This window comes from Pseudomyrmex gracilis, unplaced genomic scaffold, assembly GCF_002006095.1.
Source record: "Pseudomyrmex gracilis isolate BER0280 unplaced genomic scaffold, ASM200609v1 scaffold_59, whole genome shotgun sequence".
NCBI lineage: Eukaryota > Metazoa > Arthropoda > Insecta > Hymenoptera > Formicidae > Pseudomyrmex > Pseudomyrmex gracilis.
In genome coordinates, this window is record NW_018020643.1 from 157,508 (window position 1) to 184,615 (window position 27,108).

At 39.4% G+C, this 27,108-nt stretch overlaps 1 protein-coding gene across 1 annotated transcript; it reads left to right on the top strand.

The window, feature by feature from the left end:
- The first annotated feature begins 2,014 nt into the window (after positions 1-2,014).
- Positions 2,015-26,592, top strand: LOC109854088 (BTB/POZ domain-containing protein kctd15-like). Its single transcript, XM_020426846.1, has 5 exons — positions 2,015-2,246; positions 14,914-15,000; positions 15,346-15,549; positions 24,278-24,483; positions 25,096-26,592. Exons 2-5 carry the CDS (start codon positions 14,972-14,974, stop codon positions 25,596-25,598), a joined length of 942 nt encoding a protein of 313 aa, XP_020282435.1. The 5' UTR covers positions 2,015-2,246; positions 14,914-14,971; the 3' UTR covers positions 25,599-26,592.
- Positions 26,593-27,108: the final 516 nt, after the last annotated feature.

Below are 27,108 nucleotides of genomic sequence, written 5' to 3' on the forward strand. Positions count from 1 at the left end.
AAACTATAGTGAAAACAAAAAAAAAACGTATATTGTTCCTCGATGTGTGTCGTGAGAAAAAACTGATATTTAAGTTTTAACACAACGTTGCCGAAATTCATCGCGAGTAAAATTATAATCAGAAACAAAGCAACGATAGATACGAATCAAAGCGATGAAAAGACATGAAAGATCCATCTTTGTCCGTTACGATAAAATCCACTTCAAAATTTATCGTCCATTGTATTTAACGTTTACGTCGGTTTTCTCACACTCTTATTGTCAGGTTTAAAAAAAATACTGTACATGTAGATCTAACAATGTGATAAAAAAAAAAAAATCTAACGCGCGTGAGATGCACGATATAGTATACAGCTATACCGCTTGTTGTGTGCGTTATTGTGTATATTGTACGTTCGGATGCGCGCGGTTTTTTTTTTCCAAAAGCGAGAAATTGTCTCTTCTCTCATAGATGTTCGGGAGACGTCCCGTAATTGCCCGGCGGCAAAACGCTCGAGGTTAAAACGGCAGAAACGAGCCGCGAACCAGGCGAACGTTAAAATGAGTCTCGAAATGGCAAAGTCGCCATTCCCTCCCCCTCGTCCGTTTGTTCGTCGCGTCCGTTGGCCGGATCAACATATATATGAGCATCACTTTGTCCCTGACGAAGTTGGCGTTTACGTATGCGAGCAACATCGTCCGGTGGGTTTGGAAGTGCCCGAGGCATTCTGAAACGATGTTGTCGGCCGTGGCCGTTTTGGCCCCGGGGCAACTCGAATACGACAGAGAGACCGAGGCCCGAGAGCTTGGTTCCCCTTATATCGACTCTCGCCAACTGTTCCATTATTCTCGATGGCCGATGGCCAATCGTATGGACGGAGGTACCAATTGTAGTTTTGCGAAGACGAAATTCTCGATCGCGAAAGCCTCGATGAAAGCGTCGTGTTTTCATTTATTCGCGTCGGCAATGTCGCAAATGTTCAAATAACGCGTCGGAAAAGTTTCAATTTTTTTTTCACATTCTTAAAATTTTCTCGATCTGATTATAAAAAAAAAAAACAGATAATCTTATACATAATAGCAAATTCAGAGTTGAAAAAGAAACGTATGTACTTTTCTTCTTACTTCTAAATTACAAAATATCATTATTTGCATTATATTTTTTTATGTTTGTGTAACATGATTATAAGTGTAAAAATTATTACTAATCACTCACAAAAAAAAAAAAAAATACAAATTCTATGATCTAATGCCCGATATTGCGGAGAGGATTGCGTGTTGCGATCGCAAAGGTCGTCTCAAATCTTATATCCTGTTCTGGTGTATTTATGTAACACCGCAATTACACGAATATACCTGACGGCTAATGATTATAAACCTGATACGTCAGCAACCTCATTACTTTTTCAATAAAGATATACGACGGTTTATTAATTTTGACACTCTGTTTTAAATATAACAACACACAAAATCTTAGTAGCTAAAAATACGATAAATTATTGGCACTTTTCATCAGTTTGTGATTATCGTTATTGAAGCTTGTCGCAAAAGCTGGTCGCGAATCCTGCGTCCTGTTTCGAACAAGCTCAAAACCTGGAGATACTACGTCAAGTAACTATATATATATATATATGTATATATGTATTTTTGTTCATCCGGGAACCATGACAGAAACTATAAATGTATTGAGCGCAATCGCCACATCCCCCGACACAAATAGTTAAAGTGTTCCGGGTGACGGGGGTTGAAATCGGCGCGCGTTGGCGAATGCAGTCCGAGAGAGCGGAGAGAATCGTCATAAGCTCCGAGGCACTTGTCGAAACGCCGCGAGCCCGTGAGACAGAGACACCGTCGACGTGGCTCGACGGGAAGGACGAGGACGACGAGGACGGTGAGATGGCCAGGAATGGCGTGGTGGTGGCGATGGTGGTGCGGAGGTGCCGGTGGTGGTGGTGGTGGTGGTGGTGGTAGCGGAACCAGCGCGAAGGACTGCAACAACGGAGAGCGCACGCAGTCTAACGAAAGCCGCGGTGGCGCGCGCGCGGCACGCGCCAACTTTTGTCCCTCGGTCGAAGACACGTGAATGCCAACCACGTGGTCCGGTGCGTGACACAAAAACTGGAGTTGGTCGCGGGAGTGCCGTCCAGGTGCTTCGTAAAAAACAGTGACAGATTCAAATCGCGATCGCGACGGGACTCCGGGTTTTCGCAATCCGCAGCCGTGGACACGAGAACAACCGTCAACCTGGAGCCCACGTGCCAGAAACGGTGAGCGAAACTGTCTCTTACTTGAACGACACGTTCGTCTTTATTTTTACAATCGCAACGTGCGCGCAATGTGAGTATAATTTTTCAGACAGGTTTTTCATCGCGAACACGGTGGTCAAAAATCACCAAAAAGCGACAAAAAAAAAACGCAATGAGATGATTTATTTCTATTTCCGTATTTGTTATTACGTAATTCAGCAGATAACAAAACCGTTTATTAAGCAAATTATCAATTTAATCAATAAATCCAATAACTTCTCACGTACGCGGAAATGTCGGAGGAGAAATAAAGTTGCTCGCGAACGGAATTAACGTCATGCGCGATTCCAAACCGCAACAACCGATTGCACAGAACGGAGTTATGATCGCGCTGACATAAATTACAGTTCGCGATAATTAAACACGGGAATATAACTACCGTGCGAGCTGAACAAGGATATAAAACTCGTATATTTGTTTTATTTGTTACTTCGTTAAGTGTATACTCCCGGAGAATGCACACTTCTTGTCGCATAAAGAATATTTATGACGAGTTTTTTTTTTTTATCTCGATTATATTAAATCATTTTGCGTTACGCGAACTTTCGTCGTGAGTGAAAAGATTCGTTCGTTCGTTATAATGCAATTTGTGTTTCTAAGTTTACGTAGGTTTCACAAGTTTCACGAAATATTTTTTGCCAGATTAAAGACTTCCGGAAAAAAAAAAGAAAGTTTCGATAATATCTATCTCGTAATACAAATATTTCAAGACGAGTGCAGCAACTCGTCTGGTAGAAGTTTGTTTCTGTCTGTGGCCATTGTGTGCGCTACATGTGTACAAGAGATAAATCTGAAACACATCGCGTGACAAACTGATATTTATGAATAGAAATGGTGTACTTTCACGTAGTTAATTTTATATCGCTGGTAACTGGCGGCCAAGCGTTCCGGGGGCACGGAACGTACATACTGTCTAACAAAACTGCAGTGAAATTTGAAAAACTGATATTTCTTTTTTTTTGTCTGAAATATATCAAACTCTCGTTAAAGCGCATCGGTTCAGACACACGAAAGAAAAAACTGAATTTAATTAAATTAATTTATTATAATAATTACTCGCCGACTTATTTAATTAATTTAATTAATTTATTATTATAATTAGTCGCCGACTTTTATAATCCGAGTTTATTTTATATATTAACAATTATATTAAATATTGCGCAAATTGTACTTTTTTTTTGTAGTTACGCTTGTATCAGTGGAAATTGTTCAATATTTCGACCCTTTTAAGATTTCAAGATGTTAATCTTTCAAACGTCCTTGTAATATCTTGTAGATGCCTATATTGTGCAGTAATTTCCCTCCGCGAGAGAATACTACACACAAGCCGCAGACAGACCGGATAATCACACGCGTATGCACACCGTCCGTGGGGAGCACGATTTTATACGATTGAGCTAACGTTAAGCCGATAGAAAGTCAATCTGATCTCACGACGATCGCGGGTAAAGAAAGTTTAATCTATGCCGGATAGCCGAGAGGGTGTTAGTGCGCCTTTAGAAACGCATATATAGAAACGCGCGAACACGGGACAATCTAATTGCTCAATCACACGTCGCATTCCGCCATCAGCGAACAATGGTTTACGATCGTTTATGCACTTCGCGTCGCGAATATAATCGCGCACAATACGAAAGGAGGAGGTTTCTAGAAGAGAGAAGATTGTGTGTAAAAATTAACATATTGCTCATTCACGTCCAGACAATTCTATTCTGTGTCTGTAAAAATAGAAGATAGAAATAACGGTGAAGATCAAACAACCAACGTAGAAATTTCGATAAACGACAAGAAAAGATAATTAATTCTTTATTTAAAAATAAATTGTTAATTCAAAAAAAAATTGTTAATTCAACGTTAAATGATTATGGAAACCTCTAATGTTTTTTTAAATTCTTCACAAACTTTAAGTTTTCTTTCAATTCATCAACTTGATTACCAATAATTTCAACGCGCTTTGGCGCGTGAGATCGATCCGCGGAGTTGCAGAATTTGCGTTGAATCAGGATTGATGGATCGGCGCGCTTCTTCTCTTGACACAATGAACCACGGAATCCGAGAAGAGAAAAACTATACCGGTTCGTTAAGGTAGCTGAACACTTGAAACAATTGGCTATTATACGCGAAAAAACGAGTCGAAAACACAAGCGTTCGCACAGGTTACAGCATGCAATTTCTACAATTGCGATCAATCAACGAAAAACAACGTAAGTTTATTTGACGCGTTATAAAAAATTTCTGAACGAATTTGAATCTAGTCGGTGTCGCATTTTTTTTACACCGACGTTTTTCGTAGACATTTCAGTTCACTCTTCATTATCAGAGTTTCTGATACGTGATATCAGGTTGCTTTTGAATTCTGATGACAAAGTGAACTGAAACGTTCGCAAAACGTTTGATGTAAAAATGACATTAACGCGGCTCAAATTCGAAAGAACTGTTTTCGCGTGTGAAACAATATAAATCTGTGGTCGTCTAATTAAAGCATTAGTCTACAAGAGTATAAATTTTCAAATTTATCAATTGTTACGCGCGCGCGCGCTAATATATCACACGCTTCGTAATTTTCTCTCTCACATTTCTTTCTTAAATACGTCAATGTGATTAATTGCGAATCAATACGCAGTTGCACCTCGCGTTTATTTTATGACCCAGCGGCACCACTCGACTAAACATAAATAATTTACTCACGCATCTCGAGTGTGAGCGACGCGGTACACCGCGCGGTGTCCGTGTACAACCAGTTGTACAACCGTTACTTAATTACACATATACTCGTAATAATATGTAAAACAAAAAAAAGAGAGACGTCTAATCGAGAATCTCTCTCTCTCCTTCTTTCCCGTACACACAGACCTAATTAACACCGATGTTGCGCATCTCTCGTTCTCTCGTTGCGCGCTAGTCACGAGAACTCGACAGTTCGAGAGCGCGCAGCAAAACTCTGTTTACTTCTCCATGAACGCGCGCGAGTTGTAGAGAGCCGCAAGAAAAAAAAACATGTATATAGACCGTGGAAACTTTTCAAAAATTGGTTGCAATGTAATAGTCGATGTGTATACCTCGAGCTACAAAAAGGGAGGGAGCGAGAGAAGGAGCGTGTGCGGAACGCGGAGGACGAACGGTCGAGAAAGAGTGAGAGAGAGAGAGGGAGAGAAAGAGAGAGAGAAAGAGAGAGAGAGAGAGAGAGCGTGACTGAGAGTGGCAAGGGGCCGGAGGGAGAGGAGGATTGCTAGCATTTCAGAACGGATGTGGGCTCTGTGGAAATTGTGCTGGGATAGGAAAAGGGAGGTTGGAAACCGGCTGGAGGGATAGCCGGGGGCGCAGACGCGCGCTCTGCAGTTGCCGTAATTAGAACCGTGCGCCCCGAGCACATAGCCCGCGGCTGACGAGTCTCCTGCGGACCAAAATTATTCATGAAGCCGCGCCACCCACGGCGAAATTTTCTCGTAAATATTTTGCCTCGTCCGAGATATCGCCCCGGATGTACGTGCGCATATATATATATATATATATTATATATATATAATATATACATGCATACATATATGTGTGTTTGCGCGAAACGGAACGAATAAAAGAACTGACCTTTCGCGATTCTCTCGCGGTCGTCATTAACACGGGAAACGAAATCGAAAGAAACTAATCGTTAACCCTTCACGCCGGAAGTCGCAATCGCGCGGTCAACGATCACACACGCAAAGCGATTTTAATTGCCTCGCGCGTATTAAGCCGAGTTTTTTTCCTTATATGGTGTAATGAAGAAAATTTTGTAGCAAACAAAAATTTCGATCTTGTTTGTATTTCGGACAGAGAGATGTTCATCCTTCTCCTGGTTACACATTGTCACTAGATATGTCAATATCGTGATGTTAAAAGTGAAAAAAAAAAAAAAAATATTATCAAGCCTATGTTGTCACACATTGTCACTAGATATGTCAATATCGTGATGTTAAAAGTGAAAAAAAAAGAAAAAAATATTATCAAGCCTATGTTTGTTAAAATCTCTTTGAGTACAAATACACGTAACGATGTATATTGCATTGTATGAAATATATGGAAGTTTTCGGATCGGTGACTACACATTAAAACCTGCAATTTTGCAGGTAATGTATGTGAAGCGCTTTATGTAAATAAAAAATACAACACAACCCGAAACAATCGACTCTTACGTTGGAAATGAGCGTTGTCATGGATACAGCCTACAGCAAAAATAAATTCGTATACCGATACGCGTATTATATCCTTTCGTGTATTAAATTAAAATTCTACTTGACAATTGTGTAAATAAATGGTCGCTCGGCCCTCACGGTCGTCACTAATACGCTCTCTCTTATTTGTTTTTGTTGTCCTACATTTAAGACAATATAACAACAAACATTATAAAAATCAATTGAAGTTGCACTTATACTAACAATTTTTGACAATAACGCATTTTCAATTGCATTAAAATTTATCCTCTTTGCGTTGTTAAGCAACCAGTTGGATAGTTAGCAGCACGCGTTACGCAATTTCTCGATGTGTGAATTGTGAAAAGAATATATACATATGCATATATATATGCCATTGCATTATATAATTCTTTGCGAGACGTGAAAATATATTTAATAAATTATAGTTCTTGTGTGCAAGACAGAGTCTTGTTAGTAATCTTTGGACTTCTGAGAAACCTGTTAAAAAAACGTTATTTTTTCACAATGTATATACGTGTATCATATACCTGTTCCACAATTTATTATTTATAAATATATTGTGTCAAAATCTTAAATAGTTTTTTAATCTCTTAACAACGCGGAAAGAAACAAAGTCGTCCAAAGTGCTGTTGCGTTACGCGCAATGTGCGCGCTAATTTACACTTCCGCGCCGCGTACGCGCGGTTCTAAAATCTGACCGTGTGTTAGGTGCACACCTGGTCAGGTCGCGGCGACTATAATACGTGTTGCAATATATAACTCGCGTGTGTTGCGCGATAATATGAAATTCCTATCTCTCGACCAGTCCGACGCGCGGCGCAGTTTATGCATGTTGTCGTCGTCGTTGTCGTCGTCGTCGTCGTCGTCACCACCGCCGCCGCCGCCGCCGTCGTCTCGGTCAGAGTTTCCGTCTCGTAGGGTAAGTAGGTGAGTAAGTGGTGGGAATAGGCGAGGATGAAATGGAGCAAGACATGCATTGGCGCGTGTCGGGAGTGCCTCTTTGGCTCTCCACGCTCTCAGGCAACGGAACCAGGGCCTCGGGTTCTGTGTTTATATGTAGGCAGGTACGTGCCTACATATCGCGCGCAGTCCGATGTAAGTAACGATGCGTGCAACGGCTGTGCTCGTAGGTAGATAGATAGGTACATACCTGCCCCTTTTCCCCCGTTCTCCCGACATACGAGCCGGTGGCCACCAGACAGAGAGAGAAAGAGAGAGAGAGAGAGAGAGAGAGTGAGAGAGAGAGAGAGAAGAGTGAGAGAGCCGGGAGGAGAGCTTGGAGAACCGGAGAGCAAAGAGAGAGATTTACACCGCGGCCGATGTATATGCACTCGCGCGTGTATGTTTGTACGCATATCCTTTGTGAGTATCCTGTACACGCGCGCGTGTGAGTGCGCGTCCACACGCATATTCAGAAAGAGAGAAAAAGAGAAAGAAAGAGAGAGAGAAAGAGAGAGCTCGATAAAATATTATAAAAAGCCCGGACGAACATATCCGACAAGATAAAAACGCCCACGGCGCGTACGACGATGCATTTAGCATCCTGATTCTTATATCGACGACCGCGGCGAAACGACCGTGTGTAGCGCACGTGCGCGCGCGCGAAAAAAAAATCGTGAGAGCGTAGTATCCTGCATCTTCGCAGGAATGCGAATGTCATACGCGACACAAAAACGACCACGAGAGATTGAGATTGAAAGAGAGAGAGAGAGAGAGAGAGAGAGAGTTCATCGTATCATTTTGTACAATTTTTCGAGATTTGCAATAATTATTTTTTCGCGCGCGCTTGTCGTAAACGTGTTTTATATGTTTTTTATGTTAACGAATTATTTTGCAGAGAACAAGTTTGACAAGCTCGCCACAGTGATCCGGAAAATGGGGCTGGCGCGCATATACGCTGTAAAAGACACGCACAGATAAACTGAAATTTATGACACGATAAAAACACAGTCGTCCCGTTCCGGACTCCGTTTGACCGCAATTTTCTCGACTAACGTCGAGAAATGTGTGCGCGCGCGCTGCTCGTCAACATCCGGAAAAGCGTTAAAATCCGTATAGTGCGTAATTATCATTTGGGAAAAGGACGACATAGAGTCAAGTCGTTAACGATCGTTAACGATCGTTTGCTGAGGTAATGAATGGACGCGCAATTGGAAGCAAGTACGCATAATTTCGCGAGTAATGATTCTCCAGTAGCCGGAAACTATTCCGCCGTCTGTCTATCGTTTGTATCCGACAAATGACGTTCCTGGTAATGAAGTACCAGGTGGTAAACGCGGGTGGTGATAAGGGAAAGGACGCGCGGCGAACACAGTATGGGGTATGTGCAACATTGCAACTGAAAACCTTAACAAGGCAACACACAAACGCGAGCGAGCTTGCACCGTGTGACGACCGTCGCCGTCGCCGCCGCTGCCGCTGCTGCTGCTGGTGCTGCTGTTACGCGAGGTAGCATCCGATTGGGATAGCAATTAATGTTATAAAAGCTTTCTCCGCTAACCGTCGTGCGATTATTCGTTGGATTCGCTGTTCAAACGGCTTTCAACATATTAGCACCGATAATTATATTGAATTTCCGCGAGGCAATTCGCGACGATCAATAGGACACGATGCAAAACTTGGAGAAAATTTGAAGTGCAAATAAACACAACGTCGTTAGAAAACTGACGAAGCGCAATGACGAATTGGATCTCAGAGAATGTACTGAAATAAAGTACAAGTCGCGTTGAAATACAGAACGGTTAAAGTCGTAAAGTATATAATTGATGATACGTAACTTAACGTATTATATTATTGTTGTGTGTGTTATTTTACATATTTTTTATATTTTTTATATATATTATACGCCGTAATTATATAAAAATATTAAATATATTGTATTATTTCAATATTATTTTGTGTTCTTCGTGTCACGCGGATAATAAATTATTATTGGCTGTCGAACAAAATATAACGATATCGTTTATGAATATTTATCGAATTAATGTACGCATTTCAATTTATTTTTGATAAAAATATCGCAATATTCTGTTTAATATATGCCGTATATATAAATACGGCATATGTATATATATACGATCAAATGTCTCTTGCAAAATAGAGATTGTAGCGCGTCGTCAATATATTGTGGCGAGAGATATTCTCTTGTGTTGTGCAAATAGGATTATCTTTAATAGTATTTACTTGTTTTATGTTTACTTGTTTTATAAGTTTACTTGTTTTATTTCAAAAGATATTATCTTTGATAAGATTAGCACAGCAGTACCAGAAATTATCTATGAAGTCCGTGCGAAAATGTTAATCGTGACGACGGAATAAACCGGTCTATCGATCAATCGCGTTGCGGTAGCTCGATGCATTTATCGAGATGTCTCACGAGCAAATATATTAACTTACAGAATGGAGAAAGTCGAAGATCTCTGTGAGGATGTGTATCTGAAGATTTATTATTCGATACGCGACTTGAAAGCTTTATTTATTTAGCGCAGAAAAAAATTTCAAACTTATTTATTCAATTTTGAAAAATTTATCTTTAATCAATAAGATAATATAAAATAATAAGATAATAAGATTCAGTTGGGTAAAGTAAGATAATGAGATATTTAAACATATAAGAATTTTTCTGGACCAAGGGACTCTTTGGCAAAATGTATATAAAAATTCGGAGTGATAATGTAAAACAATGTAAATGTGTAATATCGAATTATTTCGAGAAAACTAATGTATTAAAAAAATGCGAACGCAAAGATTACATTCTCCAGATTATAAACGTTAATAACATTGCGGTTCGAACGCTCGTGCGCGCTATCGCAAATGGCTCTCCATTACAAATATTATTCAGAGAGAGCCGATCTGACTGGCCCCTCATAATGAAACCACCAGAGGGAAATCCGTCCGGGTCTGGGTCTAAATGAATTCGCATGCGGTATCATTTCATCACTTTGTGGTTCCATATTTGATGTCTCTGTTATTCTAGCTTTGTATTCGCGCGCGAGCATACCAGATTTTCGAAAAGGTTGATAGAACAGTTTCAATAATTAAAATTGATTATCATGCAGAAGAGAAGCCCGGGTGTGTTTTTTTTTTTTTTTTTTTTTTTTTTTTACACACTGCGAATTTTATCTCGCGCTCGTTAACACACGACATTTCGCCCAAGCATTTGGTTTTATGATTAAATAGAATACAAATATTATTTATTAATATTTGATTAATGCAATAAATACAAGATATTTTTTTTTTTTTTTTTATTTTATATATTCTCGCGTTGTTTACATTTATTTTCAGTTATTTAAGCGTATCATCAAAATTATCGTCTGACTGATTCTTCGTATTCCTCGCGTGTTTTCATTATTGATGACGTGTATATGTACACGGATCATTTATTATTATAATAATTCTCTAGAGCCCCAACGTGAATTTTCCGAATTTGTCGATCGCAAAACAACGCAGATGGTGGTTTGTTTCCATGTCTGGTGAGTTTTTTATCAAATGATGACATTGTCGCTCCGCGATGTAACCGCGCGCTCTCTCAAATTTGCATACCGTCGACGTCCCCAGGCCATTAAACGTCCGCGTGTGAAGTTAGAGCGCGGTGCTGCTCTTCTTCACGACATCGTGCACGCGCGCGATGGTGTCCTCAGCCGCCACGTGTGAGCCGCCTCATCGTGTCCCCGGGCTGTGATCGCCTTAACATATGTGCGGGAATTTATACGTTTCGCGGCGTGTCGGTGGTCGTCGCGCGCGTTTGCCCGTTCACGCGCGCGTGCGTATCAGAACTGTATCTGGATAAGCGGCCTCCGATAGCCCCGGGTAATAACGCGAATATAATGGTGTCGTCGCGCGGACGACGTTGCGACTCGCATCACCTTCGTTCATCTTCTCCGCCTTTTCGCGTCTCCCTGTCTCTCTCTCTCTCTCTCTCTCTTTCCTTTCTAATTTGACGTTCGAGAGGTGACGACGTTGTATCTTCACGGTAGGAAAGCACGTTGGACGTGCGCGCGCGTGCCTGACTGCTATACAGACTGCTATCACTTATATAGAGCTCGCACACTTCCAACAAACAGCTTACTACAATATTATTATTTAAGCTCACGATGTAATTAGACGAACTGCAAGCTTAATGAACATTAACTTTCATCAATTTTTACGAACAAAATTTTGATAATTTTATTAATTTTTCTAAATACTGTTTTTAAATGTATATGAAAAAATTGTCTTATGATACATTTTTAATTTGTGGCGTGTAAGTCTTTTTAAATCAACATTTTTATAATGACGTTACATTATGACAAATATTTAAAGTTTTCGTTGATCTTTCGACAATATCTCGCGTTTACAACTCGGAATATCGTTCGTGCGCGACGAAAATTGTATTAACAAAAGAAATTAAATCGCGTCGATACACCGACAGTTGCATAATAGATATAGTAACACCGCTAATTGTGTATTCTCTGTCCTACCTATTTTTATCCGCGCGTACCTGTTTTTGCGCACACGCGGACGTGCGCATATGTAATAAAACTGTCCGCGTATGAGATACAATTTGGCTCGAGGCATCGCCGCGAACGCGAGATGTGGACGTTATTGCCGGATATCGTTACGTCTCCCGGCTTCCATATTCTTCTCTGATGTATACGCGATGCGAGAAATCTTGATCTATTCGAAACGCAAAAGTTGAAGCCTTTAATTTTGAACACCTTGCGAGATCGGCGGCGAAACAAGAGATTTGAACATCTCTTGCCGCACACAAATGTGAGTGGATTATTATTTTTACGTAAATATTGTCCCTTGCGAAACGTAAATACAACAATTTGTTCGCTGAATTAATTGCCGATTTTGCGCACGTAATTATACATAAAATTAATCGTCGAATAAGCTTCAGTATGTCGACTGTAATGTAACATTCGTATACTGGCCAATTGCCCCGAGGGCACTTGAACGGCCATGATGATGATCATCGCCATTGTTACAGCTATATCGTGTGTTCTTCGGATTCTTCTTTCTCTCACTCTCGGAGAGAGAGAGAGCTCCGCCGATTATTCCGGAGCATCGTATTAGCGAGCGCGTCAGATAACATGGATCAAGACTCGAATCGAAAAGCTTTTACTAAATAATAAAAATATATGCATAAATCTTTTAATATATATCTTTTTTTTTTCATTTACATATTATTAGCAAAATGATGAAAAAATTATAATAGCGTCGAGTAACTTTTCATTTACGTTCATTAATACATTTCGCATTTCGAGAACTGTGTTTTCAAACACGGGGAGAGGGGAGGGAGAATATGTGATTGAAGTGCCGTCAAAACCCATTAATATCACCGGCGGTGCCGTCAGCACGCCGAGCGTTTGTCCCGATGACACATGTTCCCGGGCGTGAACGCGTCATCAATCGATCTTTCGTCGTCGCGTCAAAGATCAACAATAATGCGAATTAATTATATATGCGAGCATACATCTTTTCCCTCTCTCTCTCTCTCTCTCTCCTTTTTCTCTCTATCTCTCGCTTTTTCTGTCTATACTCGTAAACGCATAGCTCCGCATAAATCTCGCGCGATTAGCCCGCGGCGTCTGCGCGCGGCCGTGATGGCCGTTGTTGCTCATCCGCCTCCGCCGCGAAGAGGCTCCACACTACTTCTTACTCTAACTCCTTAACCCGATGTCCGACTTGCGACGGATACTTGTGGCCGACGGTTCTTCGCCCGTTCCCCTCTGTACCTTCGGCGAAGAAGAAATGCATCGCGCGCGCATCGCCCGCTTGGCGACGACCTCTCGCAGAGAGCCGGACGAGAAAAGGCGCAAGTGTGTGCATCGTGTGCTGCATTTCGCGGCGTCTCCCGCGGCGATGCACTGCGCAACGACCGATGTGGGCGAGGGTGGTGTACACGTAGATATAGCGGGGAGAAGAAATCTCTCTCTTTCTCTCTCCGCATCGTCTTCCTGGCCGTCGCAAATTCTTTGCTGAACGGTGGAAAACAAGCATTAAACCGGCGGCCGAACACGTCGTCCCTTCTTATCCTTCTTGTGTTTCAACAACGACAACGGTCACGACGCACAACGGATAAGAAGGAGATCTTTCACGTAGACAAACATTGCGATTTTTTTTTTTTTTTTATTGTGTTTTTAAAAATAATAATCAGACATTTTCCTTGCTTTGTTTTTTCTTTCGCTCACACTTGCCGATCGTGTGCATAATATTTTTTTAAATCGTGCGAAACAACGTCGTTCCTCTCTATATCGATATAACGATGACGTGACGTCAACTGTAATCAGCTTGTTAATTTTGTAAAAATTTTTTTTTCATCCGTATTTCTGTCCGTGCTTTCTCGACAACTTCTTCTTCCGGGTAAAAAAAAAAAAAAATATATTAATCCGCTTGAACGCGCGTGTGTCGAAAAACCGCCGTGTACATTACGGAAGCCATATGAAAAGCAAGCTTCTGGACAATAGCTAACAATGAGCCCGGGCCTTTCACAGGCATGTAATAATGAAAATCCGAGAGAAACACCTCGCGCCGGACTATAAACCGCGCACTCTCCCTTCCTCTCCGTTTCCGCGCGTTTGCGAGCGCGCGTTTAAAAGAATATCCCTTGAACGGGATCGGGAACCGACCAACCGCTCGCCAAATATTGTTTCGCCGCTAATTGCCTTATTAATGCATACGAGAATTTCACGTTAATGTTCCAACCCTCTCGGTCGATTCGGTCATTGTCGATGTTTGTCGGCCAAAAACAATGCCTCATTAAACTAGTGTTATCGGCCGTGAGGATCGATATATACGTTAAATCGACACCTCTCTGGGCTGCGCGAATAAAACGCATAAGCAGTTAATACACACTACGAGGGTGTACAATTAGATTCAGTTTTAGCGCCAATAGCGCGTGATAATGCGCGATAATCGAAACAACATGATAATGAAAAGCAAGCTACTGCTGGCGTTTGCTAATTATGATTGCAGTTATCGGCGCACGTATACCGATTGTGCGAAAAACGGGTCACGGGAATGTCCCAGAGATGATCGATCCTCTTGTTTCCGCGACGCGACACAAATCCAAAAGAAATTCGAAATGTTTTAGATTGACAAAATATCTATCCAACGCGCGTGTGAAAACGATGTTTCAGTACATCTGTTTTTTTTTTAAGAGAGCAAAAGTATCTATAAATACTTTACGTGCTGACTGACAAATATTTGCGCTGCCGCGACTATATGTTGATGGTAGATCTATCCTTTGCGAGTTTCTTGCGAAAAGTGTATGGACGTACGTTTGCACGAACACGCGCATAGAAATTTTTTTTCTCAATTTTTCACGTGCACACAAAGTTATAAATTGCTATGTTTAGCTTCGTTTATTACTGTTGTTAGGTTTTTATAAATTTTTAGTTATTCCGTCTTTTGTACAATAATATTTACTTGGTTTGTTGTTTTTAATTCCACAGACGGAAATGTGAGGCTGATGGGAAGGAGGCAAAGGCGGAACTGACGGCGCAACGCAATATGTTCCCTAGCGCTCAAATTAAAATGAGGTAAATAAGTCGACATCTCTTAGCTTCTATACACGAAAGTTCATAAGTCAGTCTCGAACGAAACATCTCTATCGCATTTGAGAAAGATATTGATATACAGAGAAAATTATGTAAATATACTTAAAAATTACATAACAAATTTCTTTGCAAATATCAATTTGCTTTTTTTTGTAGAAGAAACTATCAATTTGCTTTTTGTGTCTAAATAATTATAATGTTTGCGATTTGTAGCTCATCTTCATGTTTTTTTTTTTTCACATAGTTATATATCAAAGAATAGGCATTTGTAAGAGAAAGAGAGAGAGAGAACACTTTAAATCAAATATCAAAACTGTTGTTTCTCAGATTGTTGTCGCCAAGCAGTTCGCCGGCTACCTCGCCCACGATGTCGAATTCTTCGTCGCCAACACCAACCACACCGGCGACTCCAGCTTACAACCAGAAAATGACTGGTATTCCTTGCGTAGCGGCAGCTTCGAGGTACACCGCACCGGTACACATTGATGTAGGTGGCACAATATACACATCCTCGCTCGAGACTCTAACAAAGTAAGAATGATTATGATTTTGTTACGCTTTAAAATAAATCACAAGCATATGTATCTAATATATTCTAGCTCAATCTCTTTTTGATAAGACGCATTGTGTACAAAAAGATAAGCTAAAACTTAATTCGTATAGCGAAGGAGAATTAATCGAACACAATTTCAAATAATTCAATTAAATTTTTATGTATTTTAAAAACATATTTGAGAAAAAAACGTAAATATATTCTCGCGAAAATATTATGCGATTGTAAATAGTAAAGGAAAAGTGTGCGTGTGTGTGTGTGTGTGGAACCAAAAAAGAAAAGATTTTGAGTAAAAGATTTATGTTGAAACCGCGAACGCGAGAATCTTTTGCGAGAGAGGTACATGTCTCTCCGCGCAGCTTCTCTCTGAAACAGCATGAAGAAATTCGAGCGAGCAAGAGAGTAGAAAGGGAGCGTGATGTTCGGATCGCGGAAACGTGACTATCGATAACGCTCCGGGATGCTCGGTGTGCCGGGCAATATCTCTGAGAACATATCGCTCGCAATCAGGCACACCGTTACCCCGTTTGCCCGGCAGTGTCCAAAGGCTATTTGCGATGTGCACTTTATGCATAAAAGAGACGTAACGTGAAAGCACAACTGCACTTTGCTTATGGAGAGTTTTAATCTCCTCGAAGTATCACCCCGCAGGTATACCTCCTCCTCGTCGAGATCCGACAAGAAAACTTCACGAGAGAGTATTATTCTTCGCGCAAACTTTTTTTTTTTTTTTTTATACAAAATAATCTCCGATATCTGTTTTGCGGGGATCGGAGTAATACAAATATATACAGTTAAATCCTTAATATAAAAACAAGATATTTTTCTGTTATAATTAACGCATTGTATATGGGTTGTGCAACGTGCGCGTTTCAACCTACGTGGTGCGAGTAATTTTTGGCAATTTCACACTTTGCGTCGATAAAGGAAAAACATATTTCAAAACAATTTCTCGAATAGCTACAATATATAAAAAATAAAACAAAAAACGTATTAACAACACGTGACCCGCATGCGCGATGTGTTTACAAATGAGTTACAAATTTTTGCGATATTTGGTAAAAATATATGTTTTTCTCTATAAAAATTATCGGATAAACAAATGACGTCACTGCTGAGTTTTTATTTTTCAACAGACTTCTTGAGTTTTTGAACAACGCGGTTTTTTTTGTTTTTTTTTAAATACTTATCGAACACACTAAACAAATTTCGAAATGTCATCGCGTGGTTTTCGTGATCTACGTTTCGCGAGTGACGTTTACGTTACGCGAGTAACGATGCAGCGTGTACTCTCAAGACGCGGGTGAATATTCAGCACGCTTAGCGCGGCAAAGAAAATTGTTCCTTTCACAAGGAGATCACGAATGCACACTCAGACTCGCTCGGCCTATATCTACATGTATATAATACGTGTACACGGCATCGGAGTAGACCACGATAGATGCATCCGTGAGAAAGCTGATCATAATTGACAGGTGGCCTTATCGTTTCCCGGTCGTCTCGTTAACTGAATAGGCAATGAGTTCTGACTCGCCACCAAGATGTTTCTATCTGAGCCGCTTGTAATGAATGAGCGAGAAAATCGTAATGGATACTCTTGTACTTACCGGCGTACCAAATTGACGAGCTTTCTCGTCGATTCGACAAAACTGAGAGAGAGAGAGAGAGAGAGAGAGAGAGTTAACATTGCGATTCGGAAAAAATAAGAAAATATTTTTGTTGCCGTAATCAGCGAACAACTTCGCGCTTATCAAATATTATTTATTTATTGCACACTTATTCTGTGTGATATTTCAAACTGGTTGGATCAACGAAACTGTAACTTGAGGCTGACATTAGCACGCGATAGGCAAATTTACGCGCGATGCACGTATTATCGTTAACCGAGTTAGTGGAGCGCGGTTTCCTACGAACTGTTAGGGCGCGCATCGCAAACGCACACACAGACCGGTGATTTAATCTGAATGATGAAAATATGTTGAATAAGCGCGCGTGTGTGTGTGTGTGTCGCGGAGCATCGCGCAGCCAAGTGCGCAAGAATGCAGAATAAATATTCTAATAAAATCTCAAGACTTGTCTAATCTCCCGTCATCTCCCGTCGTCACGCTCGATTGGATTTTCCTCCCTCATTACACGAGGTGACCTTATTGTCGCTTTGTCAAAAGCATTTGTGTGTCGCGGATGCGAGAAAACTTGCGGATTCACATAAGATCCGTTTGCGGTCGTCATCACGTTGTCGTCAAGACAAGAGCGTCAGTCGAAAATATCCACTTTGATAAATGATAAGTGGCTCAACAAATCAATAAAAGACGTAATTAATTATATCTTCTTCTTACAAAATGAAATAGCGGTACGGGGACACGTGATTTTAATAAAATGACACGCGCGCGTTCTGCCGTGTACAGACAGTAATAAAATATCGTCAGCGCGTCAGAGAAATAAATGAATCCGAATTGCCATTTGACAAAGTAGATTTTCAATTTTTATGTTGCGCAATGTGTGTCTCTTCGCGTTTGACGATCGTCGCGTCCCGGTCGCTGCTTTCCCACTTAGCAAGCATTTCATTATCTCTCGCGCAGCTGATCGAAACGCTGCGATCGGGATATTTTGTCCTCATGTTAAAACGTCATTAAAATCACGCCAGGAGAAATCGTATATTTCATCGTGCTCGACCGACTGATTTACAAGCGGCTAAATCATCGCTATCGCCTAACGACGTTGACGCAAGTTCGCGCGCTTAGAATGATCGTTTCTAGAACCGAGACTCGTGCCAAGTATTTATATCCCGACTCCGGTAACGACGCTCTGGAAGCATGTGTGGCAAGAGAGAATAACAATAATAACTATAGTAGAAAAACGATCGCTGGGGGAGAAACACGTCCCCGAGCGAAAGCAATAATGCACCCTGGCCGTTCGAGAAAATCCAATATATATAATTGAGTACGAGAAATGATTCCTACTTGCAAAGAGGTCGCAATATGTCTGATGTTCTTGTAAACGTAATGTACAAAGTTAAAACAATTTTACATAAAAATTGAAATATTTAAAAATATAAGTTGATGTAAAAATATATATAAAGTTCATCTTTTGTGTAAGATCCGATGATTTTTCGATTTTATCGAAACAGTTTCTATTTGAAAAAATTCGTCCCGGATTTTTTATACAGCCTTTTTGTATAATAAAGTATTAAAAGTTTTGTAGAATAAATTGTAGAAGTAGAAAATAAATTGTAGAATAAATTGTAGAATAAATTGTAGAAGTAACGCGTAGAAATGTAATAGCTTTTTGGCCTTTTGCGCTCTAGATTTTGTTTTTTCTATGTTGTTGTGTAACAAAAGTAAACTGAAATCGGAAACGGAAAATCTGGTCGCCTCACTTTTGCGTCATGTGTTCTTGTATACAACGATATAGCAACGTGGTTTTTCTTTTCGTGATAAACTATTCATTTTTTGGCGTAAAAATAAATTTCGACCAACAGGTAGTAATAAACTGGTCAAATAGAGAATGAAGCTGGTTAAGGTTACACGTATAGGCTCGTAGCGCGGGTACAAATGATTAAATATTCGCGAGTCGTTTGCATTAGTAACGCAACGAATAGAACATGTGCCGAATTACCTATTAGAGCGCACATTTAGGCGCCTTGTTTATGCCGTATGACGTTATAGATGAAGTAAACAGACCAATATAATGCGCGCGAATCATAAATTCATGCCTCTGATTAATTTAATTCAATCGTCGACGTATAATCGGCAATTTCAAAATAACACCGAACGTTTATTATCCCCGTAACACAACCGAGCGACCGACCATGCTGAGCATGATGTTAATTAGTAAATGTCTATTTATACGATAACTCCGCCAGTTGCGATTTATTACGTATATCGAAAACATAATACATCCTCACTTAACGCAATTTAGCTTTAACTTAATGAGGTTTTACTCCCAAAAAGACAAGATGAAGAAAATAGAAAATAAAAAAAAAAAACTATTGTATCATATATATATTCTGATATTCGATGCTTTCGCGGTGTATTATAAGAAACATTCTTGAAGATAGCTTTCGGTTTGAACCGATAGTGTCAGTTTCATATCGACGTTTTATGGTCATTTCATCAGGTTGCTCCTGAAACCCTGTTAGTATAATGAAGTGAACTAAAATATTACGCAAAACGATTTAAAAATGAACGTTGTTGAAACCCGAAAACCATCTTCAAGAATTTAATTATTATATATATTGTTATTATTACATACATTATTATATATATTGTTTGTCAATTTATTTAGATCTTAGTTTATTTGATATAATTTATTTATTTACGTTAATTTGTCTAACTATTTATGACATTACGATCTTTTTGATTTTAATAAACGCGATTAGATATTACATGTGATGATACATTCATACACATGATAATTATATATAATTCACACATAACGCGTTGCTAGTTGAGACACAATGAAACAATTTGCGATAAATATCTGAGCATATCATATCATAATCTGTTATTCTTAGTTCGCATTGTTATTAATAACATCAGAGGGCAGATTATTGTGAGATTCCTTACGCGTGGCTCGTGAAAGATTAATCGTTCTGTATCGACATTTTCCACCAAAGCGTTTACAGAAACGACGTAATGACCGATCATTAGTCCACGCTTCCGGTATCACATAATCCCTAAAACATCGTCGATCATCCTGCCTGGTCGAGGAGGCTGCGAGAACCCCGGAGGGTATCCCATGCTAAAGTACCGAGTCGTCATTTCCTCGCCCTCTAGTCCGACACATGCAATTTAGCGGGATCTAACGGAATGTCTTGGCGCGGACGTGTCTCGTTCTCGAGACGTACTCACACATAAGCGTGTGTACGTCGTATGCGTTGCGTCGGCCACACATGGGGGCATATGCTATCTTGTCCTAAAACTTTTCACTCTCGCGCAAGAAGACGCATCTGTAAATATGAAATCAACTATCGCATAAAATGCAACAAATATAATTAAAACAAAAAAAAAATTAAAATAAAATATAATTAAATAAAATTGATAATGAAATTTGCTATTAATCAAGTTAATTTTTTTACACAAAATATATTCAAAGTTTTTATTTAATATTTATCTTGTCGAAAAACAAGATAGATACTTTTTTGTCTTTTTTTAGTTTTACATACATGATTTGTGTTTAATAATAAATATTTATAATTCTCTTAAGTCAGTTTTGAATTTGCCGAAAAATTTCAAATATCTGTGTATATTCGTTTGCGTGTGCGTGTGTGTGTGTGAGTGTTGTGTGTGTGTGTGAATCTAGATATATTCTGCACACACATCGAAAGCAGAGCGAAATCTCAATGATGTGAGCCGATCATTTAGCGTTTTCCCATAGCGAACGAATCTGACCCGGGATCGGACCTCGGTCGGTCGGTGGGCCCAAGAAATCGCCGCGGGTAATCACGGTGCTCGTCCTCCGCCTCTGGTACCGTTTCCTCCCCCGCTATCACCCCTCTCTTCAGTCGCCTCTTCACTGCTACAAACATCGCTCTCTGGCCCTTATATAGCCTACGAGTTCGCGTCTCCTTCTCACGTCTCTTGACGGGCATCACTTTCGCACTTTCTCTCTCATTTACCACTTAACGAGGTACGCGAGTTCTCTTCTTTCGTTCTTCTTCCTCCGTTTCCATTTTTTATACATCTCATTTTTATACACGTGTATTTTGATTTTTTTTTAATACAATCTATTATAAAACAAAATTGGAAAAAAATTATAACTCGAAATTAAACTCAATTTAGATTTTTATAATTAATTACGAACGACTGTATTTCTAATTCGTAAAAGTATTTTGAGACATTTATTGATTACTTAATGTTTCAATGGAGATACAACAGAATTCAGAAGTTGTGTTATGAATTTTAAAAAATTATTCAAGAAAAGGGAATTTGATGCTCATTTAAATAGAAAGTACATCATTTTTTTTGCGTTTTCACTGACCGAAATTACAGCGTGAATTTTAACGTACCCGCGGCAATTGTAACGAAGAACGGGTTTGCTTGTCAGAGAAGAGTTGAGTTTCCTTCGTACAATAACTCGGCTTGATATTTTATGGAAAATTAACTATATCGTATAAAATTTTGCGCGTGTATACGCTTTGAGGTAAAGTCCCGCGATTTTCATTTCCCTATCCTGACAGCGCGCACCGCGATTCTCCGTCTATCCTTTTAGACCAAGGTATCTTGGTGAGAAGTCGATAAACAGGAGAAGGGAGAGAAAGAGAAAGAGACAGAGAGAGAGAGAGAGAGAAGGAAAGAAAGAGAGCGAGATCAGTGAGAAAGAGAAAGAGATCGACGAAGGATGAAAAAGAGGAAGGAAGAGGAAGGGGGAGGGAGAGAGAGAGAGAGAGAGAGATAGCCTCTCTGTATCTGTATATATGTATACACCTTCGTATCTACCCCGCGGTGACTTCTCTTCTCTCTTCCTCGCTAAAGTCAGATCGCCCACAGGCTCCATGAGGCCGTCGTTATTATATGTTATCGCCGCATGGAAGGTATGGGAACCGGCCCGAGGGGGCACCGGGTACCTACCTCGGTATTTCCCCCTCGTTGTGCCATAACGCACCGGCGAGATACACGGGAGAGAAGAACTGACTCTTCCCCACTTCGCGTCTCACCGTGGTCCTCGAGAGTCACCCGTTGCACCTTCCGTCCTTTTTCCGCGACCGCGCTTTCTCTTCCCCGCGTTCTCTCTGTTCCTTCATCCCGTTCTTTTCCCAGAGCATTCGTCTATTATATGCTAAATTACGACGACCTTCGGTTGCGCACGCAGACCGCAGCACCGCTCTCGGTACCGTCCAAGAGTCACGTACGAACAAACACGCGCGTGAAGCTGGTTAATACCGAATGTAAATTTCTACAAAATCTAAACGTTATCAATTCTCAACTCGGAAATGGCAAGATTGAGAAAAAAATGTTTTTAAACAATTAAGACTTAAGGCTCGTCGAAATTGTTAACAAGAAATATATAAAGCCTTACGAGCCATTCGCAGGATGTGTTTGTGCGGAAACTGTGCGTGTATATATGGACACGGAAAAAAAAATAGTTTCTACTACATCTAATTACGGTTTGCTGAAACTGAATTTGTTGCTGTAGCTATAAAATTTCCTATTACATAGAAACAGTTTGCTGATATTCCTAAATATGTCGACATAATAGCAAAATATGTATGTCTTGTAACACTAAGAGCTTAGGTGTCCATAATACTACCAAAATTTAGGAACCAAACCTAATTTTTAGCTGTGAGAGCTAACTTTTTGTTTCCGTGTATATATACACATGTAACAAATTCTACTTGTAAATTTTTACAATTCAAAAAACACTCACTTGTAAAAATTTACAAGTAAAATGTTTTTAATTCAATATTAAAAGATGATCTCACATAATATACGCGTTATATAAAACATATCTATTAACATTTGAATGTGTGTGTGTGTGTATAAATTGAAAACATAGTAAGAAATCATTACAAATTCTTTTTCACGGTTGTTAATGCACGTTTTTATGACGGGTCGTACATGGTAACATGCGTTTTTACAGCACATTAGATAACAAAGGTATATACTCTCCTGAAAGAAAGCATTCGTCTACATTTACACTCTTTTGTCCTATTTTAATTATAATTTTTTCAACTTCTCTCTCTCTCTCTCTCTCTCTCTCTCTCTCTCTCTCTCTCTCTCTCTCTCTCTCTCTCTCTTTTTCTCGTATTTTAAGTTATAATGAGATTTGTAATGTCACACATTACTCTCATCAACCGCGACATGTGATACTGTGAAGTACGGAAGACATTTTAACGGTAACTTAGCGCGGATATATGTAATAGGGAGATTAGTTGCAACCTACTTCGAACGATGTTGTTTTTGCGAGCAACCCGTGAAACGTGTTTGAAAATGTCACGGACACTTTCTAAAAAAATCAAAAAAAGTGATATACGTACGATATACGTGGATTTTTTTTTTTTTTTTTTTTGTTACCACACACAGCGTATCAGCGATAAAATTAATTTTATATGCGCACGTGTGCGTTTTTGTTGTAATTTTGCGCAAAAAAACAAACCGAGAGTTCGTGAATTTGTTCTTATTTACGTAAATATTTTCTGACGTAATTTCGTTCTCTTTTTCTATTTCAATATTTTTTGCGTTTTGTTTTTTAACATGTTTAATTTTAATTTACAGTTATTTACTTGAATTTAATTAAACTCGAGCAAATAGCGCGATGAGTCAGGAATTTAAGTAAGAGAACAGCTGCTTTGTACCGAATCATCATTCGCTAAAACTACACGCGGCTACCTGAAGCGATTTTAGGCAGGTGATACCAAAAGTATCGGCACCTGCTCAACACTTAATTAACTGTTGGTCGACAGAAAGTACATAAATTTTTACATTGTTACGTTAATCATGCGACATTAAATTCCCACGAGATCGGCATAACAAACTCTTAATTTTGAATATCAACAATTTCATCTTTATAACGTTAATTATATAATTACATACTGATCACACACATGCAAGAACTTCAGAGTAAAGTGATATCCGATAAATACCCGAACGTTTTTTTTTTATATGCGTTGTGAATTAATATTTATAAATTGTATATAAAGATTTGCGATTTTTATCACTTGTGATAATTTTATAAAATATGTTGTGCTATTTTTTTTTTTTTTATCAGGTATCCAGAATCCAGGTTAGCAAAATTATTTAACGGCAGCATCCCGATCGTTTTGGATTCGTTAAAACAACATTACTTCATAGACAGAGACGGCGGTATGTTCCGACACATATTAAATTTTATGCGAAATTCTCGGCTGCTGATACCGGACAACTTCGCCGATCTAGATTTGCTGCTGGAGGAAGCGCGATACTTCGATATAGCACGTAAGTCACACTTTGAAAGTTTCCTTTTATTTTGTAATTTCGAATTTCCGTAGAATAAAAAAACACATTAAAAAAAAATTTTTTAACTTGGACTTTGATATCTGTAATTTGTCATGAAAAAGTACATTATAATTTCGATTCACATATGTATCGCGTGTGTAATGTAGAATAATCTTTTGACTCTCTCTCTCTCGTCTGTCGTGAAATATTAAGCGGCGGTTTCTGCGGTTAATCAAGAGGTCGATACCCATATATATACATACTCAGAGAGAGAGAGAGAAAGAGAGAGAGAGAGAGATATTTAATAAATCGCGATATCACGTTATAACGATATATCTATTATTTCTCTTTTAATTTTCCTGACCGACTTTTCAGTTGCTTACGCGCAATGCTATAATGAAATAGAAGTAACGAGTTCTGAAAAGTAGTTGTTTACACTGAAATACACTGAAATACACTGAAAAATAACGTATCTAATAACTTTGAACATAAAAAAAATATAAAATTATATATAGACAACATAAAATTCCTCTCTCTCTCTCTCTCTCTCTCTCTCTCTCTCTCTTTCTCTCTGAGCTTCCTTCTAAGAGTAATTTAATCTTTCTTTTTCAGCGATGTGCAAGCAACTTGAGCAGATGAAAAAGGAACGCATAAAGAACGGCTCGACGACGACGATAACCGCGTCCTCACCGAGCCCGCCGCCTTCCGGTCAGCTCGGCGGTCGCGGAACCGCGTGTACCACCGCGCCCTGCAACCGCGACTCCGAAAAAATGCGCGGCAACGACAGCAACTGCACGTACGAATGCGTGGCGTTACACGTGAGTCCGGATCTGGGCGAGCGAGTAATGCTGTCGGGTGGGCGGGCGTTGTTGGACGAGGTGTTCCCGGAGACGACGCAAGCGGTGATCGACGCACGCTCCGGCGTCGCCTGGCACCAACAGGACGCCCGTCACGTGATCCGATTTCCGTTGAACGGCTACTGCAAACTGAACTCGGTTCAAGCGATCACCCGGCTGCTGAACGCCGGTTTCCGGGTGGTCGCGAGCAACGGCGGCGGCGTTGAGGGCCAGCAGTTCTCGGAGTACCTGTTCGTCAGACAGGCCGTCAACACCTGACGTAGCACGGCGCATCATCAGCGCAAATCGATCTCGCGATCGATTCGCTGCGTGCAGCGCGACTACGATCCGGAGTGATCGCGAATATCAGGAAAAAAAATCTCCCTCTTAAGACTGCATCGCGGAATAATATAACACTACGCACTGACGAGAACGGACGGAGCATTTTGATATCAAGAACAGAGAGAAGACAACCGTATCCGTGACCTGATACCAAAATATAATGTAACGGATACGATATGTCATTCGCAAACAAATTGTATCGCATTTTTTGACGCTTTATCTATAATACGTTAAACACACATCTCGATAAAGCGAGATAACTCTGAAAAACTTTTCAAGTGTGTGAATCAAGTTTTACAATCTACGGATTATTTTAAGAAACTAGCTGCTTGAAATGGCAATAATTTTGTGTTTTCGTTCGTAAATTGCAGCTAAAATTGTTTACGTGATGACTTTCTGATGTCATTATCCGAAACGACTGACGAAGCGCGGAGAATATTCCGTCGGCAAAGTGCATGTTATTGATACAGCGTCGCAAAATTATTTAATTTATATACTTATTTACATATAAAAACCTTTTACTTATTTATACAAAATTCAAAAACAGATAAATTTATATCATATTATTATTAATAAAATATAAAGTGAATTAGAGGATCGATGATATTGGCAATTTTGAGATATCAATAGCATTTCGCTTGACATATAAATTGTGCAGTTTTTACGGATAAAAAATAAACCGTTCAAGTATAGCGCATAGTTGTGACGCAGCTGGAAAAAAAATTGATTAAACAATTGTACTACTATTTAATGCTACTTAAAAACGGAACACACGCAATTTTCAACAAAACACCGTTGTCCTTCGTGTTACGACCACGTACGTTTGAAAAATATCAGATCATGCGTCGGTTTTAAACATTGTTATTATTTAAAGTGTATCTATATGTATTTAAATGCCATACTAATTAATGTAAATATCACGAACATAAACGTGTATATATGCATACACATATATAGACATATAAAAAAATATATATATAAATATAAATATATATATATACTACTTAAAAATCACACTACGCGTAATATAAATGAGTCGGCAACGAAACAATACACGTTGATTGCCTCGAGAGAAAGTTTATTTAATGAAATTTTCATTAAAATGATCTAGTATAATCCATTGTATGTATGTGTGAAAATGAAAACCAAGAGTAAAAAACGGAAATTTTATTAGCTCACTCTCGGAAAAAAATAAAAAAGCATCGACAAAATTGCGCTCTTTAACGAACATTCTAAGCATTAAGAATCGATAAGCAAACTGTAACTACTAAGAAATCTTATAAAGTATTATTCCTGATTATAAATAACTTGATTTAATAAAATGTTTATTTTACATTTCAGAAAAGCGCAAGCAAGTTTCTTTCTCCCACCTTGTGGTTCTTTAATCTTCTTTGACATTTGAACACATGTGTGTACGATTGTTACGTTACCACATTTTCTCTTTTCC

Excerpts from the sequence above, each read along its gene's own strand:
- LOC109854088 (XM_020426846.1), top strand. The coding sequence starts at position 14,972 with ATGTTCCCTAGCGCTCAAATTAAAATGAG. Across the intron at positions 15,550-24,277 it reads TCGCTCGAGACTCTAACAAA|GTATCCAGAATCCAGGTTAG; the intron begins GTAAGAATGATT and ends TTTTTTTATCAG. Across the intron at positions 24,484-25,095 it reads GCGATACTTCGATATAGCAC|CGATGTGCAAGCAACTTGAG; the intron begins GTAAGTCACACT and ends TTTCTTTTTCAG.